The sequence below is a fragment of the Martes martes genome, assembly GCF_963455335.1.
Source record: "Martes martes genome assembly, chromosome: 5".
Lineage (NCBI taxonomy): Eukaryota > Metazoa > Chordata > Mammalia > Carnivora > Mustelidae > Martes > Martes martes.
This window is the reverse complement of record NC_137892.1, coordinates 64,520,655-64,539,458: the sequence shown is the minus strand read 5'-3', so window position 1 is coordinate 64,539,458 and position 18,804 is coordinate 64,520,655. Positions and strand designations below refer to the sequence as shown.

The window sequence follows — 18,804 nt, the reverse complement described above, 5'->3', positions numbered from 1 at the left end:
CACGCGGACAGCTTGAGAAGACTCTCACAGAATGTTGAGGAAAAAAATAGACCATTTGAAATGTATGTTCTCATTTGAAAATGGTAATAACTCGTTTTGTGGCTGGGCTGTCAGAATGAAGCGGGATGATTCACATAACAGACTCGGCACAGTTTGCAGCCCTTAGGTGTTCAACAGTGTCCGAAGAGAGGAGATGATGGCTCCAAGGACAGATAATGGGGCCAGCATTGAGATTGCTGCTATGATACAGGGAGAGATCAGCAAAACTGAGCAGGAAGAAATAGATAGCTGTGGTATTTTTTTCCTTGAACTGAGAAATGCTGGAATGCTACTTCTTAGGAAAAACCATAATGGTGGCAAACACCCAAACTTAGTCCTGGGAATGAGGGAATTAGTGAATTACTGAACTTCAGAGAGTGCTACAGGCATCCTGGAAAGAAAGAGAAGCAAGCTTCTCTAAAGCAGCTTTCAGATTGCCTGGAGCAGTGGGAGAGTCTGCAGGTGGGGAGGAAGAGGGCAATCTGATGGAACCACCCCACATCATGTTGTTTTAATGTGACTACTCTAGAAGATCAGTGGGTTTTCTCCCTTGGAGCTAAGAACAAAAAGAGATAAATGGTTAGGGTTTTCTTGGCTAAGAGGTCACACAAGAATTTGTGCTTCAGAAGTTAGAGTTGGTAATTCGGATATTACTGTCCTGGGTGCCCAGGTACCAAACAAGGCAACCAATTTAGCAAGCCAGATGTTCTAGAGATTGACAGTTATAAAGGCTGTAAAAGAGAGCAGTAATCTCTGAGGTCTAGATAGTTTGAAAATGTGCTTTGTTAAATAGGTATTCACAGAAAATACGTTTATGGTAAGAAAAAAACAAACCAACAAAAAGATGGCTGTTCTAAATTTTCCCACAAGTTCTTAGACTGGCCAGAGAAGGAGATGGACACTACTGTAAACACATTCTGTCTCTAATTGTCTGCAAAAAGCTGCTTGCAAATGGCTTTATGGTTTAGAATTTTGTCTCCTTTTGCATTTTCATCAATAACTCCTTTCTCCCAACTTTATACCCATAATTGTTTTTAATAAACACCATCTAATTAGAAAAGCCTGCAGTCTCATGGCCTAGCACAGGACTTCTATTAGCACTGAGTAAGAAAAATCAGTTCTGGTGGATCTAAAACTTAAAAACTGAAACAGAAAGTATAATTTTGACAAAGAAGAGGCATATAGTATTCTGCTTCTATAGACCAAAAATTCTATACCCACCAAAGTTGCCTTGGTTTGGGAAAGTAACAATAAAAATATTTGTTAAGTGTAGAATGATTCCAGAAAAATCTACCTAATCAGTAAAGAGATAAAATACTGAATTAAACCTCCAGGAAAATCCTGTTGTTGAACATTGAATCCTTAGTACATTGAAAAATAATACAGAATGGGGCACCTGGGTGACTCAGTGGGTTAAAGCCTCTGCCTTCGGCTCAGGTCATGATCCCAGGGTCCTAGGATCGAGCCCCACATCGGGCTCTCTGCTCGGCGGGGAGCCTGCTTCGCCCCTCTCACTCTGCCTGCCTCTCTGCCTACTTGTGATCTCTGTCTGTCAAATAAATAAATAAAATCTTTAAAAATAATAATAATAATACAGAATGGACAAATGGGTTCGTTCTACCAATGCAAGAATGCACCAATATTACCTCAGTCTTTACTATAACAGATTATCGGGAAGGTTTGTGAACCTGAGCTAATAAGATTAATAATGTTTCTGGAGTTTAGATAATTCCAGAAAAGCAGAAGAAAGAACTTCAGCTAATCCTAATACCTTATGTGCTTTTCAGTTTGAATTTTTTTTACGATTTTATTTATTTATTTGATAGAGATTACAAGTAGTCAGAGAGGCAGGCAGGGAGAGAGGAGGAAGCAGGCCCCCCGCTGAGCAGAGAGTCCGATGGCGGGCTTGATCCCAGGACTCTGGGATTATGACCTGAGCCGAAGGCAGAGGCTTTAACCCACTGAGCCATCCAGGCGCCTCTCAGTTTGAATTTTTTAATGGGGTATGTTTATATATAGTTTTTCACATTTCTGTGCTTTTTTTTTTTTTTAAAGGATTTTATTTATTTGGCAGAGAGAGGTCACAAGTAGGCGGAGAGGCAGGCAGAGAGAGAGGGGGAAGCAGGCTCCCCGCCAAGCAGAGAGCCCGATGCGGGGCTCGATCCCAGGACCCTGAGATCATGACCTGAGCCGAAGGCAGAGGCTTAACCCACTGAGCCACCCAGGCGCCCCCACATTTCTGTGCTTTTAAAGTGTTACCCACAAAAACAAAAGAAGCACCAATGAGACCCATCACAATCAATATGTTAGTGGTTAACTTGCCATGGCATCCAGTAACCCACAGTTAGGTTTTCCTTCCCCTAGTCTCTATAGTCATCAGGCCACTTTTGCCAGCAATTGTGGATGACAGTTTTTCCCATCATCTCAAAAATGCCGCACCGACAGACCCCATGGTGGCATTTTCTAATGGGCCATCAACTAAAAATCCTTTTTCTTTGCTTAGATCTGTATTACTTGAAGCATAGGCGTATATTGGCACTGTCATTACCTGAAACTCCCAACCAGACCCACTAAATTCCAATCTGCATTTTAAAAAGACCCTCTGAAGATTTTGTATACATATTACAGTTTGAGAAGCACTATGAAGCTCACTCCAGTTTTAAATCCTCAATAATTTACCTTCCTGTAGAATTCTTTATCATCATAATAGCTTAAAGGAGAAAAACATGTGTTCATTTCAATAGTTGAGTACAAAGGCAGCTGATAAAGTTCCAGACCCATTCCTGAATTTTCTGTAATAATTACATGGAGGTTTTAGTTTATTCGAGGAGATTGGCAACTTTACAATAATGAATTTTCTAGTTCAGTAATCAGTCTACCTCTCCATTTATTAATCTTTTCCACCATATAGCATTAAATTTATTCCTATTTCTTAAGTTTACTCCATTAGTTAATTTTGGTATCATGAATGTCATCTTTTTCTATTGTATTATTTATTTTTCACATGCAGAAAATTAATCAAGTATATATATACATTTTATAACCCATCACTTGGAAAAACTTGGTTTTAATAGTTTTTAAGGTGACCCTCTTGAATCGTAACTATTTTTTACATTTCTGATTTTTTTTTGAATCTTGTAATCTGTTGAGGAATAAATTCATATGGCCTTAATAGTATAGGAAACTCTAGAACATTGGGTACTTAAAAACCATTTGGACTTAACTCCCACTTCTGGGAATACAGAATACAGCTACGTTTCCCTGTTCTTTCCTCTGAGTACAGCTAAAAGCCCCAGACATTATTTGTAAACAAACATAACACTGTGAAAGATGGAGAGGAGAGGCAGACTGGCTTGGGAACCTTGAGACCCAAGGAAGGACATGGAGGTGAGTTCTGTGGTTTTCTTTTAGCTTCATATATCCCAGACTTCTTGCTGCAGAGACTGGCAACGTGGACATGCCAGTGGGTGCAGGCAGAAACTCCAACAAAAGCCTGCTATGTAGCCAAAGGACCAGGAACGGTGCAGCCCAGAAAGACAAAACTTTTAGACAATAACCTCTCTACTCTAGCCAAACAGCATAGGAAAAAGCAAACAAACAAACAAAGCAAAGCAAAACAAATCTGTGACCCCACACTAGTCATGTCACAAAGTCGAGAGTTTGGCCTTCCACCCAAGTAGACTCTAACAAGGTACCCAGATACCCACAGAGCATGAATTTCCATGCTCACAAACAGTAATGTGGCAGCCCTCCCTTTCCTTGCTGGGTGGAATCAAAGAAGGCATGGTGGAAAGTCAGGACTTTGATCACAACCCAGTAGTAACGAGGCCAGCTGCTGCAAAGCCTTCTGCTGTCAGTGGAGGCCGCATGAGGAGTAGTAACACAGCACCACTGCCCGCCTGGGCAGAGTGGTATTGGCTCAGCCTTAGGGAGTAGTCAGAGTTCCCAGCCCCCACCCAGCAGTAATAAGCAGCCCCCACCTCAGATTTGAATAGAGGCGAGGCAGAGAACCTGAACTTGTACCCCTGCTTGTCAGTAATGAGGCAGCACCACCACCTTCCTCCCTTGCCAGAACAGTGTCAGGGAAAACCACCTAGAACAGGTTAAAAAACATCCAGTCTTATTAGTCACCACATAATATCCAATTTGTGTACATTTCAATCAATAATAAACATTTTGAGAACCAAACAAACCATAAATTTTGAAAGACAATTACTAGGTGCCAATACAGGAGCTCCTAGGTGGCTTAGTCAGTTAAGCGTCTGCCTTCTGCTGGGGTCATGATCTTGGGGTCCTGGGATCAAACCCCACGTTGGCTCTCTTCTCAGCAGGGAGTCTGCTTTTCCTCACTATCCTTCTGTGTTCTCTCTCTCACACACAAATTAGTAAATCTTAAAAGAAAAAATAGATACCAATACAAATAACAGAGATGTTTTAATTACCTGACAAAGATTTTAAAGCTGCCATGTTATGGTAATTATGAACACACTTGAAACAAAGGAAAAAATAGGAAGTCTCAGCAAAGAAGTAAAAGATGGGGAAAAAAACAAATTTTAGAGCTAAGACATAGAACAATATATTAAAAAAACTTGCTGGATGAACTCAGCAGCAAAATGGAGGGAACACAGTTCACCAAATTAGTGAACTAGAGAATAGAATGATAAAATTACTTGATCTGAACAACAGAGAGAAAAAACTGAAAAAAAAAAAACAATGAACAAAGCTTCAAGGCATCTGTGGGACCATAACAAAAGATTTAATGTTTGTGTCATCAGAGTTTCAGACGAGAAGAGAAAGGAGAAGTACTGGAAAAGCCTGAAATAAATAATGTCTGAAAAGTTCCTGTGTGTGATCCAAGACACAGAACCACAAATCCAAGAAGCTAAGTAAATCCCGAAAAGGATAAACTCAAATGTACCCAAAGATGCATCACAAACCTCTGAAAATAAACAAACAAAAAAATTAAAAATCTTTAAAGCAATGAGATAGAGATGGCAACTTAGCTAGAAGTGGAAAACAGTTCTCATGACAGAAGGTTTTTCATAAGGACCTATGGAGATGATGAATGGCACAACATGGAAAGTAACATAGTATTCGTTATCCACCAAAAATAATCTTTAGGAACGAAGGGGAAATCCAGGCATTCTCCAATGAACAGGAAAATTAACAGAACTTATCATTCGCATACCTGCCCTAAAAGAATAGCCAAGAAAGTTCTCTAAACAAAAAAAGAAAATGATAAAGGAATTTTGGGAAACTGGGAAGGAAGAAAGAACAAGGGAAGTAAATTTGTAGGTAAACACATTTTCCTTCTACACTTGAATTTCTTTAATTATGTTTAACAGTTGAAGTAAAAATTTTAACATTGTCTTACATGGTTCTAAATATATATATATAAACAAAATGAAATTGTATTATAAATGGAGTAGGGTAAGATATGTGTAGAAAGGTAAGGTTTCTACACTTTTCTGGAAATCAAAGTATAAATAAAAATGAAGACCAATTTTTATCAGTCAGTTTAGACATCATCAATGTTTTTAATTTTTGTCAGTTCAGTGAGACCCTGGGGAGAGAAATATCTATCGTACACTCTTTGGAGGGCAATTTGACAGTAGCTTTCCATTTCAAATATCAATTATGGAGCCAGTAATCCCCCATCTAATAACCTATCTTGACTGGAATAATGCATACAAAATACATAATGTGTGTACAAGGTTGTGTACAGTACTACAGTGTATATGCTTACCCTATGTTTGCCCATTTCAGAGCATACATAACAAAAAATGAAGAGTTTTTTTGTAGAGTAGCTAAGTCTAAGTAGGGGTGGGCACATAGGCACATTGTACTTTATACTTTTTCTCTACTAGATCCTCATACATCATCATCTAGGCATTGAGTACAGATTCTTTGCATAGAAACACATATTACTATGTTTTTCTTTTTTTGTTAACAGGTCATATCGTCGTATGTGTGGTAAACTACAATTTCTTTGTTTTCTTTGCATTGTATCTTGGAGATCGTCTTGTTCCTCAAGATACAGAACACCGCTGTAGTCAATATATCTAGCCCTATCTCATCCTTTGTACTGCCACGTAGCATCCCTCACTAGGAGTGCAATTGCAGCTGATCTGTCTTCCCATTTGTAAACATTCTGCTCTAAGCACATGTTAGTATTATAAGCAATGCTGCAGCAAAAACCCTTACATATAGTTCTATACTGGTTCTTTTCTTGGGCTAGATACGAAGAAAATTAGAAATACTAGGGGAAAGGTTAAATAGTGTTAAATCTGATATTGCTGAATTCCCTCAAAAAAGCTGTATTCCTTTGGACTTTGCCTGAACCCCACACTCTCATCTTTGCTATTTTATTCACGGCTTGGAGTGGTTGAGTGGATAAGATAACAACTTACCCAAAGCTATTCTGAGTGCTGCTGTAGGCTCCCTCAAGCTTAGAGCCATCCCACATTGTTTGTAGATGCTCTTTTATTTTTGTAGATGTTGATTCTGTGGTTCCCTCTTTAAGTCCAATTCCAACTACCTTCTCTCCTCCAGGATCCCTCAGAGTTGTTGGTCCATGTGCTTGCTTTTCTAACACTATAGCAAATTGCTTTAACAGCCAGCCTATTTTTGAGATGTTACCATTAGCGGAAGCTGGATGAAGGTTACATGGAACTCTATTATTTTTGGAGTTTCCTGTGAGTTTCTAATTATTCCAAAAAGGAAAGTATTTTTTTAAAATATTTTGTCATATCCAGGGATTTGGATTGAGAGGAGAAGTCTGAAACAAGTGCTCAGTTGATATATATATATATATATATATATATATATATATATATATATAAAAATTACCATACTGACTATTTTATTTTGAATCATTACAGGACATATTTTTTAAATGGTAAGAAAATTCCACATGCCTTTTTTCAAACGAACGAATAATGTAGTTTGACATATGTAGACATGAAATTTATAAAAATGATTTCATTTTTTGTATTTATCCTTTTTAACAAAAAACTTCTATTTCATTTCTAATATGAAAACAAAACCAGAGGATCGAAGGGAGTTCCAAAGCTTTGTTTCAATAAAAAATGTTCTCAGAAATGAACTGGAATAAACTTATTTTTGTATTTAATCATTCTAAAGATACCAGTTTGTGTCTAGTTTTTGTAAATGTTGCCTATATAAAGGTTCTCTTTCATGGTAATAACCTAGTAAAGCTTTGTTGATGAAGCATCACTAAACTTCATGTAGGTAAGATAATAAATGATCAGTCACAGCACTCCTTTTTTCAGGGATCCAGAGTTACAAATCAGCCAAGCATTTGCCTTCTTTGGTCTGGGCCACGGTGGGTCACTTGCTGGAGTAAAGATAGTTACTAGACGTTATTTTGAAGCCTCTGTTATTGTTACCACATGGTAGCCGTACTCAGTTAATCTCTTTGTATGTTTGAGGACAATTCTATTTTATTATTATTATTTCTTGTCACCCAGAACCATGGCAAAATTGAGCTTTCGAATGGGAAACTGGGTTCTGCCTGGTAAATGTGCTTTCCCAAGTTTGGGACAAGCCATGATCTGGTATGTTCTGCTCAATATAACGTCTACTCCCCAGTGATGGTATCCCCATGAGATTTGGAAGGGAGGGCGCCTGACAGTGTCCCAACTCAGTGTCTCCTGAGATGCACTCTCTTCTTGTGCTTTCTAAAATAAAGTGGGAAATTGTTGCACATAAGTAATTCTGTTACTTGTTCTTTTCCACAGGCTTTTTGGAAGGGATGTAAACAACGGAAAGCATATTTGCACAGGCGGCAAATGTTGATTAATAATGTTGATTCTATTGTGAAGGTAAACATCCCTTGCCACCTTATCAAGTGCTTGACTTCTTTTTTTTAAGGTTTTATTTATTTATTTGACAGAGAGATTACAAGTAGGCAGAGATGCAGACAGAGAGAGAGAGGGAAACAGGCTCCCTGCTGAACAGAGAGCCCAGATGTGGGGCTCGATTTCAGGACCCTGAGATCCTGACCTGGGCTGAAGGTAGAGGCTTAACCCACTGAGCCACCCAGGTGGCCCTCAAGTGCTTGACTTGAACCTTTCTCTTCATTTTAGTTTTGCTCTTGGAAGACAGATTATGGAAAGAGTACACAGGAGTCTTGACATCTGAATTATGTCGCGGGTTTGAGTCCCATGTCCATTACTCAGCTGATCATCTTCAAGTCTGTTAAAACACTGTACCTGGCTCAGGTCCTTTCTATAGTTTTGAGAATCAAATGTGCAAGTATTTCAAAACCTGTAAATGCTCTTTCTCTAGGAACTCCAAATTGATTATTTAAGCTTTGGAGAAAACACTGTTATTTCACAACCCTCTTAACCATATTCACTAATAACATTTACAGAACTTAACAGTACAAAACCTTAGTTGTTAGGCAAATATAAAACCAGTGACAAGAAAAAGTAGAACTAAGTTAGGACCTGAATGTGGGGGGTGAGCAGTAACCCAGCTCTCCACCCAGACTGACGGCCCTGAGTTTAGAAAAAGAAAAGACACTGGGGTACCCATTGCCCAGTGCTAAAAACCAGAGGACAGCTGAGAAATGAACTTTCAGACAATGTGGAAATCCAGGTGAGAATTGGAATAGCAGGGCTGGAGAGAGATTGAAATCAAATGAGATTAATTCAAAAGACCTTTGAAACTGTGAAGGCAGAGAATGACATCATCTAGTTCCATTGTGCTCCTTGGTAATGTGTTCTGCTTGCCATGGAGCACAAGCCTTCCTCGTATCAGAAAACTGTAGGTCCTGACTTGTCCCTCAGGAGAAGTCTGGATGTGTTTTCCTATAAAGACCTAAAGGATCCTCGATGCTGTTAAGGGATGCTGGAAGAAATCCTGGACTTGTCTTTTGATTCCCTGACCTGTTCCAGCTCTCAGCAAAATGCCTTGCCCTCTTGGTTTTTATTTCCTAAGATGAAAGCAAAATGGTACAAAGCTACATTACCTTCCATACCATAAGGTATAAAACGCTTCGAAACCCTAGGAAAAATGTAACGAAAGGAGTGGGAGATGAAGATAATGCTTAGGACGTTAATTATTTGGTGGGCTGCTCACTTCTTCTTTTTTATCAAAATATCAGTATTATCTTTAGAAAGACTATGTGAAAAAATATTAAAGGTTGTTTAGTAATTGCCTTGATTTCTCTATTTAACTCTTTTTTAGATTCAGTCCTGGTTCCGGATGGTAGTTGCACGGAGGAATTACCTTGCACGACTGCAGTATTTCAGAGATCATGTAAGACACACACAAGTAGATTTCCCCTGGCTGAGAATGAACTGAACGAATGCTTTGTTGAATGTTCACATTGAATGATTTCTAGTAAATGGTGGAAATGTTTTCAGAAGAGAACCCAAGTAGAAGGCTGCTGGCATATTGTATATGCTGGCTGCATAGTGTTCCTGTGTAGTCTTTGTATTAAATAGACTATCTTGTCAGTTCAGGAAGAGAAAATGAAATGTCTTCATGTACTTGCTTCCTTTTGTCCTAAGACATACCAGAGCTTTTGATGAGGTTGATATTTTCATGTCTGCCCAGCTGTCTTTGTCTCAAGGTCTAAAACACCAGTGTCATTTAGTTGGATGGACAGTTGGAATCTATACACCAGTAACCTTATGTTTTGTTTTTAAGTCCAAAGGTAAATGGTGGAAATGAACAGTAGGAGGAAACAATGGGTCTTAAAAACTCAATGTGATAATATTTGGAGGCTTACTTTTTTTTATTCAGAACTCATGTTCAGAGTGAGACTTTACTAGCCAGGACTGCATAGGAAATGTGTGAGAAGAAACAGATGTGGGCTAGTAATGCCAAAGAGAAAAGATTCCAGATGAGTACTTTTCAACACTGCCTGTGAAGTTTTTCTAACTGGTAACTGATAAATAGAAGCCCACAGGAAGAATTTTTTTCAGGATCTTTTAAAGAATAGATAAGTGAACATAGGCTGAATCATCTAAATTTGGGGCTAAAATTCATTTCCCTTTTAGATCTCTTTATAAACGGTGCCATACTATCTTGTCAATACTTTTAGCTGACTTTCCTGACCTTTTCTCTGCAAAGAAAATGCCAAAAATAAACATTGAATACATTCCATCTAACTGTTGTCAGTTCTAAATAGTTTTCATTCTTAAAGAAAAAAAAAAAAGATTTTATTTTTGAGAGTGTCAGGTGAGGAAGGGAGAGAGTCTCAAGTCCTTCAGTAGGAAAAAAAAACAAAGACTAACTTACAGGAAAAGCCAGTAGAAGGCATATCTCAGAGACCTGTATTAGAGGCATTTCATCAGTTTGTAAGACGTAAGTCTAAAATAGTGAGCAACTTGGTTCTTGAGAGATCTCTGAACCATGTGCAGCTACTTGGGTGAGTGGGTCAGGACTCCCGTCATGAGACAGGTGGGACGGGAAAACCCAATCACAGTACCTTTTCTAGCAAGGAATGAGATGTGGTGGTCAGGGGAGAGTGAAGCATACCAAAAGGGTGATGTCAGTCAGAAGACAACATGGCACAGAATATCAGTATTCCAACCAGGCATCAGAGATATGGTGTATCAGTATGTGGAAAAGGGGTCCCAAATTTATGTGAAAGAGAAGGGAGACTTATGAATACACAGATGAAAATAACATGAGGTGACAAGCAACAGCAGTCATAGCTCATAACATAATTCTGAGTGACCTGGAGCACCTGAGCAGCTCAATTGGTTGAGCGTCTGACTCTTGATTACAGCTCAAGCATGATCTCAGTGTGGTGGGATTGAGCCCCGTGTTGGGCTCCATGTTCAGCAGGGTGTCTTCTTGCGATTTTCTCTCTCTCTCTTTCTCTTGCTCTCTCTCTCTCTCTTCCCATCCCCATCTATTCTCTCTATATCTCTCTAAAATAAATAAATTAATTAAAAGAAAATTCTGAGTGACCTGACCAAAGACAGGCATAGAGTGGATGGTTCTTCTTTGGCCATTGTTTGGTAGTCTAATATCCAAATCATGTATAGTCCTCATAGTTCCTAAGGACAAAAATTAAGATATTCTTTTATATAAAATGAAAAAAAATTAAGTAATCTCTACACTCAAGATGGGGCTTGAACTTAAAACCCTGATATCGAAAGTCATGTGCTCCACCACCTGAGCCGGCGAGGTGCTCCTAAGTAGTGTCCATTCTTAAATACTCTCAGTTCTTGGGAAGTTCTGAATTCTATAATCATAGAATAGATGGACCTTGGGAAGATCATGACTGGTCTCATTCTTTTGCAGAAAAATGAAATTGTGAAAATACAGTCACTACTGAGAGCAAACAAAGCTAGAGATGACTACAAAACATTGGGTAAGTGGAAGTACAGATCTTCCTCCACTAACGATGGGGTTCTTCCTAATAAGCCCATCACAAGTTGCCAATATCCTAAGTTGAAAATGCATTTAACACATCTAATCTATGGAACATCATTGTTTAGCCTGGTCTGCCTTAAATGTGCTCAGAGTCCTTAAATTAGCCTACAGTTGGACAAATGATCTAACACAAAGCCAATTTTATAGTAAAGAGTTGAATAGCTCGTGTTATTTAGTGAATACCACACTGCAAGTGAAGAACAGAATGGTGGTGGGTATATGGGTGGTTTACCCTCATGATCACATGGCTGGCAGGGAGCTGTGGCTCACTCCTGCTACCCAGCATCCCGAGGGAGCATCCTATGGCATGGTATTAGCCTGGGAAAAGCTGCAAATTCAAAATTCAAAGTACTTTCCTTTTGAATATGTGTGGCATTTGCACCATCATGAAGTCAAAAACATCGTAAGTCAAGCCATCGCTAGCTGGGGATCATCTATTCTCTGAAACAAAGTATGGATTCTTTATAAACGAGGCAAAAACAAAAACAAGAGACTGCTCCAGGAATAGAAGTTGTCCATTGTTTCCAGTAGGTTTTGACCATCTCAGACTCTGAGATGGTCAGACCATCTCAGAACTGACATCTCAGTTCTGAACTGGTGCACAAAGGAACATTGATGGCAGGAAGTGGGCCTTCCTGCTGGAAGTGGAAGTGGTAGGTAGAGTGGATATGATTTCTTCAGAAAGAAAGGAGTTGGCATAAATGCTGATATTTTTATATTACATTTGAGCTAGAAATCTAATGCTAAAGAGCCAGAAGATAAGCTTTTATTTGAAACTGTTTAGTTTTTTGTTGTTGTTGTTGGCCTATGATTTTTTCCCCTCATTTTAAGAATAAAACATGTTCACATCAGAAATTTTGGAAACAAGAGTAAGAAGGAAAAAATATGAATAAGAAAAGGAAAAGCTCATCTCCTGAAGATGACCATAAACATCTTCCTATAATTTCATTCTCAACTTTCCATGGTCCCTATAGTTTTTAAAATATTTTTATTATAATATGACATGCCATTTGTAGAAAATATTAAAAGAGCAAAATAAAATAAATATCACCCAGAAATAGCATTGACATTTTGTACTATTTACAATCCCAACGTTGCATATGTTCTGTTCTTTACATAGTGAAGATCTTTTTTTATAGCTGAATTTGTAACATTCTTACTATCACAAGAACATGTGATAGATGAAGAACCTGCTGATAAGCCTACTAGTATTGCACAGACTTTTTACATCTTTTGGTCAGGTTATTCTGAATTAGTTTTGAGAGGGTAAAAAAAAAAATCATGACTTGGCATCTTAGTCGTGAAAATGGCCATTGTGCTGTGTCTACCTCTGCCTTCTCATTTTTATTTTTTGGAGGAAGCAAATTTGAGTACTATAATGAGCACAGTGCCTAGGAAGTAGTTTAGCTGGTACCCTTTATCGCCTAAAGTCCATCTGAGTTCTGGGGTGAAGTATACGGCTCAAGAAAGGTCTTCCTTGGTACTTGTTAAGGAAAAGCCTCAGAAAGATTTAGAGAGCAGGTTCTGCTTCTAGCCTGCAGAATGTATTGGGTAACACATCATTCTGCTGGATTCCAGAATTCCCTCTGCAAGCTAAGTAAGGGAAGGCCAATTAGTCTTTGCAGGGCCACACTTCTCCATTGTCGAATTCATGAGATTCATCTCTCAGCTGATGGATACCTTTAAGTGTTTTTCCAAGAAGGCTAAATAGGGATTTTTGTTTTCTGAGCCCTGACACACTAAAACAGGTTTGCTACTGCCCTTGCTCATGAAAGACATTTTAAGAATAAATTTTCCAGCTGAACACAGGCTGCTTTTCATTTCATTCTGGGTAACATGTTTTTGTGGCCAGTTGTGGGGATGCTTTTCACTTGTTTATGTTTTCTTTTAATTGTTATTTATTTTTTTGAGAGAGAAAGAGCATGAGAGGAGGAGGGGACGGAAGAGAGGGAGAAAGAATCTCAAGCAGACTCTTTGCTGAACACCGAGCCTGATGTAGGGCTCAATCTCGTGACCCCAAGATCTTGACCTGAGCCAAAATCAAGAATCAGACACTGAACAAACTGAGCCACCAGGCACCCCTTTACATTTTTTCTAATTCCAATTAAAAAACCCAGGTGATTTTATGTTAAGTATAGAAGATAGATAGAAATTATGTTAGTAAGTTAGATCTCAGCTTCTCTAGCCTTTCGCAAACAGGGTGGTTCTGTGATTACTGAAATTTTCATTTCTTTCTCAATTCAGCATCTTTGTAAGACTAAGGCTTTTTAAAAAAAATATTTTATTTATTTATTTATTTATTTGAGAGAGAGAACATGAGCTGGGGTGGGGGGAGAAGCAGACTCCCCACTGATCAGGGAGGAAACATTGGGCTCAGTCCCAGCATTCTGAGATCATGAGCCAAAGACAGACACTCAACCGACTGAGCCACCTAGGCACCCAAAGACTAAGGCGTTTTTAATCTGAAAAAAGAAAGTCACTTTTATTGGTCTGTCATCATCCATTTTCACCCATTCCTTCTGGAAAGGCATTGAGTTCCTTTAGGCTTGTTGGTTACTGCAACTGTGATGTGGCCCACTTCTCAGTGATGACTGTCAAGTTAGGTGACTCTCTGAAATTCAAATATCCCAAGTGATTCCCAGCCTGAAGATGTCATAGGGTTTCTGCTGACAGAGGAAATATTAAATTGGGGCCGTAATAATTAGTCAAGCTAGAATACTAATTTGTTTCTAACATGTTTATTGACACATACGAAATAAGCGGTCCTTAGGAGCAGAAAGAATTGGAGACCAGGTGAGCTGGCTCGTGTCCTCGCAGCTTAGCTACATACGTGAGCTCTGGAGCATCGCTCCGGCTTTTTCTAAAATGGCCATGTCATTAGCAATGTCATTGTTGGAAATAGTAGACGATAAATTCATATGTGCTTCAGTGATCAGGAAAAGAAGGATCCCAAGAGCCGAAGTAATTTCTGCAATAAAGACCATCAGAAGTGGCAAAATACTAATACCAATGCCCCTAGATTTGGCTGTCCATGTGGGGTTCATGCTGTTAGTTCTTTGTATGGTTGTTTTAACTCTTCTTATTTCTTGAATGTCAAAACACCACAGAACCAAAGTGGAAGTAGAAAGAAGATGGGGTAGGGTCTCATTGTAAGGAAGAGGATGGTGATGGAAGTTGCCACAATGGGGCTGAGCTTTTTCAAGTCATCTTTGTGCTGTTGTGTGTCATCATTCATCACTGAGGGTCCACATCGTTTATTCTTACAGTTGACTCAGTGTTCACTAAACTCTTTAACAACTGTATTTTTTGTGAAGCCAGCATGCCAGGGAATTAAAGCATAATTAAGGTTCAAAACACTGAGAGGAAATGCTTTTAGAACTGAGACCCCCCTCTCAACAGCTGAGGCTGGTCTCCCAGCCTTTGAGTGCCCTCCTTTGGTCTGTGCTGAAAGGACAAGGACCAAATTTCAATTTCTAAGATGATTTTTTTTTTAAGATTTTATTTATTTATTTGACAGAGAGAGCAAGAGCGGGAGAGGGAATACAAGTTGGGGGTTGAGGGGCCGAGCAGGAAGCCCGATGCAGGACTCAATCCCAGGACCCCAGGATCATGACCTGAACCAAAGGCAAACGCTTAACTGACTGAGCCACTCAGGCGCCCCACTAAAACCCTTTAATTTGTGCCACGTAGAATGTGCGTTCCACTTGTCATTCCATTAGCTCCTGTTTGGTCTTATAGTTCTCCTCGCATTGACTTTTTCTAATTCAACTTTCACCTAATTCCTGCTCACTCCCTTGTGGTGTTTTGGGCTGAGAGAAGCCACTTCCTGTTTGTTCTAGCAAGAACAGGAGTCTCTTATCTGGTTCATCCACAGGGTCTCAGAGATAACTTAGTTAACATACCTTCTCACATTCCTCATCAATAAGGCGCAGATAGGTAGAACTATCTTCTCAGTGGGAGAGTCCTGGAAGCAGTGTGGAAGAAGGCTGATAAATGAGTATTAGATAATGAGAAGACAGACCAGATGGCACTGGTGGTGTGCGGTTATTTATAAGATCAGTTTCCCTGTCCAGACTTGACATGGGCAGAGTGAGTCATTATAGTGACCAAGTACTTCCGTTGCCATATTTTTATCGTAATGCTTTAGTGAAGTACCTGATTCTTCTCCTATTGATGATAGTTCCAACCATGCCTAATGAAAGCATGCCTCTTCTTTCCCCACAGTTGGCTCTGAAAACCCACCATTAACGGTAATCCGAAAATTTGTACACCTACTGGACCAAAGTAACTTGGATTTTCAGGAGGAGCTGGAGGTCGCACGGTTAAGGGAAGAAGTGGTGACCAAGATCCGGGCCAATCAACAGCTCGAGAAAGACCTGAACTTGATGGACATCAAGATTGGGCTCCTGGTGAAGAACAGGATAACACTGGAGGTCAGTGCAATCTGTGGGGCCCTTGGCTCCCAGAAGAGAGAAGGAGCATGTGTATTTGCCCACAACACCTTTGTCCAGCTAAACTTATTAGGAATCCAGAATGTGTTGTCCAGATTCACCGACCATTTTTCTCATGGTTCTCAGACCTGCAAAATTTTAGGACCCTGCCCCTTATAATATATTTTGTAAGATTTCTTTGCCATTCTGAAATGAAATTTATAGGAAACAAAGCCTACTTACATATGTACCTTCATAATGAGACTGAGGCCTTTCCATGAATATAAAAAAGTAATTGATAATAAAAACATGGTTTGCAAGATGAAAGTACATGGGCCCAGTGCCATTAGAAGATGTGATCAAGTTGCCTGAGGCTTGGGCCTCTTCCCAGAGTAACCACAAACTTAACGGAGTATGAGGAGCCACAGATGAGACCAATGCCAGTGAGGGGGGAACTGTCTGTGATTTCACTTCCCAGAATGGAAAACAGCTCTTTGTTAAGTTCAGAATAAGCACGTTGATCTCCCCCACAGAACTGCAGTCCTAGAAAAGTCAGTGTATATTAAAATTGGGAGGAAATGTATTTTGGTTATATCTAAAACAACTAGTTTTTAGGCTCAAATAATCAGAATTTTGATGTACCGGAATGACCACCAGGACGTTGACAAATCCAGCCATGCAAAATGTGAAGAAGTTACACAGGAATGCCCTACAAATTACAGGATAGCAGAGCATCCCAGTCCCCACCCACAAGAAACCAGTAGTACTCTCCAATTGTTAGGATGTTTTTTAAAAAATACCTTTACGGGGCACCTTGTGGCTCAGGCATTTAGAGGTCCGACTCTTGATTTCAGCTCAGGTCATGATCTCAGGTCATTGAGGTCAATCCCTGCACTGAGCTTGGCACTTAACAACAGCATCTGCCTGAGATTCTCTCTCTCTCCCTCCCTTTTCCCCTCCCCCCACTCACACAAACTCTCCTTCTCTCCCCAAATAAAAAAATGCAATCTTTAAAAAAAAACAGACACCTTTACACATTTCCAAAATGGCCCCTACAGAGTGGACTGCCCCCAAAACAGCCTCTAAGTAACTAATGCTATAGTTTTGTATCTGTGCTCATTTCAGAGCTCTCTCAAACCATGTGAAAAGTATCATTTTTACCCAAGAAAGGAGACTTGTAGGGTAAGAGTTCTCCCCATGCCCCAGTTCCAGTGCCATGTCAATTTTCAGAAAACGGGTAGGTTGGGCGGGGAATGGGAAGCTGACTTTCTGGAAACTTTGAGAAAGCTACCATGGGTCAAACATAGAGTGCCAGATGCCACTAACATGAGTGTGTGGTTCTGGAAACCTGGGAAATGAGCAGCTCAGGAGGCCAGCAGAGTAGTGGACGTGAATGCCATACTCTTGTCTCTGGCCCTTGCAGAGAAATAGTGAGTGCACAGAAAATGAAGAAAATGGAGCAATTTATAAAATAGGAAATGATGGTCTTTTCTAACTATTAAGAAAAGCACAATTTAAATGTTCTGTATTAAGTCTGTTTTCATTATTTCATCCAGAAAAATAGTACTTTTCTCCTTTAAAAAAAAAGTGTATTATTTGACAAACATGAGAATTTGTAAAGTATAATATATTCCAGAAGGTCCTTCAGAAAATTCCTTTTAAAGCCTTCGACTGCTGTTTTACCCTCCTCCCATAAAGTTGTAAACAGGAAATGCCTTGCCTTTTAAAATAAAGGCTGTTGCAAAACACTGAATAGTAGACGTAACATGTAGCTTGTTATTCATGCGGAAAATGAAATTGTGGCAAATTTTCAGGTCCTGAGGACTGTTGAAGATTTTTTAAAAGTATTCCCAATTGATAGCATTGTGAAACAGACCTGATTTTTCAACTTATGCTTTCAGATTCCAAATATTGATTACTTATTGGAAATTAAGCTAACGATTATTAAGCATATGGTCTTTAGTGTTATTACCAATAGTCGCATTTTTAGTCTGGTGGTAAGAATAGTATAGGTGGGGGCGCCTGGGTGGCTCAGTGGGTTAAAGCCTCTGCCTTCAGCTCAGGTCATGATCCCAGGGTCCTGGGATCGAGCCCCACATCGGGCTCTCTGCTCAGCAGGAAGCCTACCTTCCCCTCTCTCTCTCTCTGCCTGCCTCTCTGCCTACTTGTGATCTCCCTCTGTCAAATAAATAAATAAAATCTAGAAAAAAAAATTTTAAAAAAGAATAGTATAGGTGAAGCTTTATAGTAGTGAAAAAGTGAAAACAACCCAAACACAAAAACAATAAACAGGAAACAACAGAATTAGTTGAACATGTAGGTTTTTCATAGCCACTAAAAATAATGTTTTCAAAGAACATTTAAGGGCAGGGGGAAAAGTTTGCAATACAAGAGCAAAGATAGCAGTACTTAAAGCAGTAAATTTCATTTGTTGTGAAATATATATACACACATATATGTGTGTGTGTGTGTGTGTGTGTGTGTATATATATATATAATGTAAAGCTAGGAAAAACGTGATTTTTCTTTGGGGGGCTGGTGAAATTGAACTTCTTGAATCTTTTTTTTCCTAAATACCGAGTATATTGGGGTGCCTGGGTGGCTCAGTCCCTTAAGCATCAGCCTCCAGCTTAGGCCATGATCCTGGGGTCTGGGATCAAGCCCCAGTTGTGCTCTCTGATGGTCAGGAAGTCTCCTGCTCTGTCTCCCTCTGCCTGTAGCTCCCCTGCTTGTGATCTTTCTTTCTGTCAAGTAAATAAAATTGTTTAAATACAGACATAAATACATACATACATACTGAGCATGTGCTTATTGAGGAAAGAGGAAGTAGCTTGATCTATAAAGAACTCCAGCTCTCTAAAATTTTTCTAAAATTGATGTCTCTCGCCTGGCTGGCTCAGCTGGTAGAGTGTGCAAC

The 18,804-nt window shown here is 39.4% G+C and overlaps 1 protein-coding gene across 1 annotated transcript in view; it reads left to right on the top strand.

Moving 5' to 3' along the window:
- The window catches only part of IQGAP2 (IQ motif containing GTPase activating protein 2), a 277,799-nt gene that overhangs the window by 215,922 nt on the left and 43,073 nt on the right, over positions 1 to 18,804 (top strand). The window contains exons 18-21 of the mRNA XM_080804306.1: positions 7,800 to 7,883; positions 9,253 to 9,324; positions 11,326 to 11,395; positions 15,682 to 15,890. Coding sequence (XP_080660432.1) covers positions 7,800 to 7,883; positions 9,253 to 9,324; positions 11,326 to 11,395; positions 15,682 to 15,890 — 435 coding nt within the window. The remainder of the gene's footprint in view (positions 1 to 7,799; positions 7,884 to 9,252; positions 9,325 to 11,325; positions 11,396 to 15,681; positions 15,891 to 18,804) is intronic.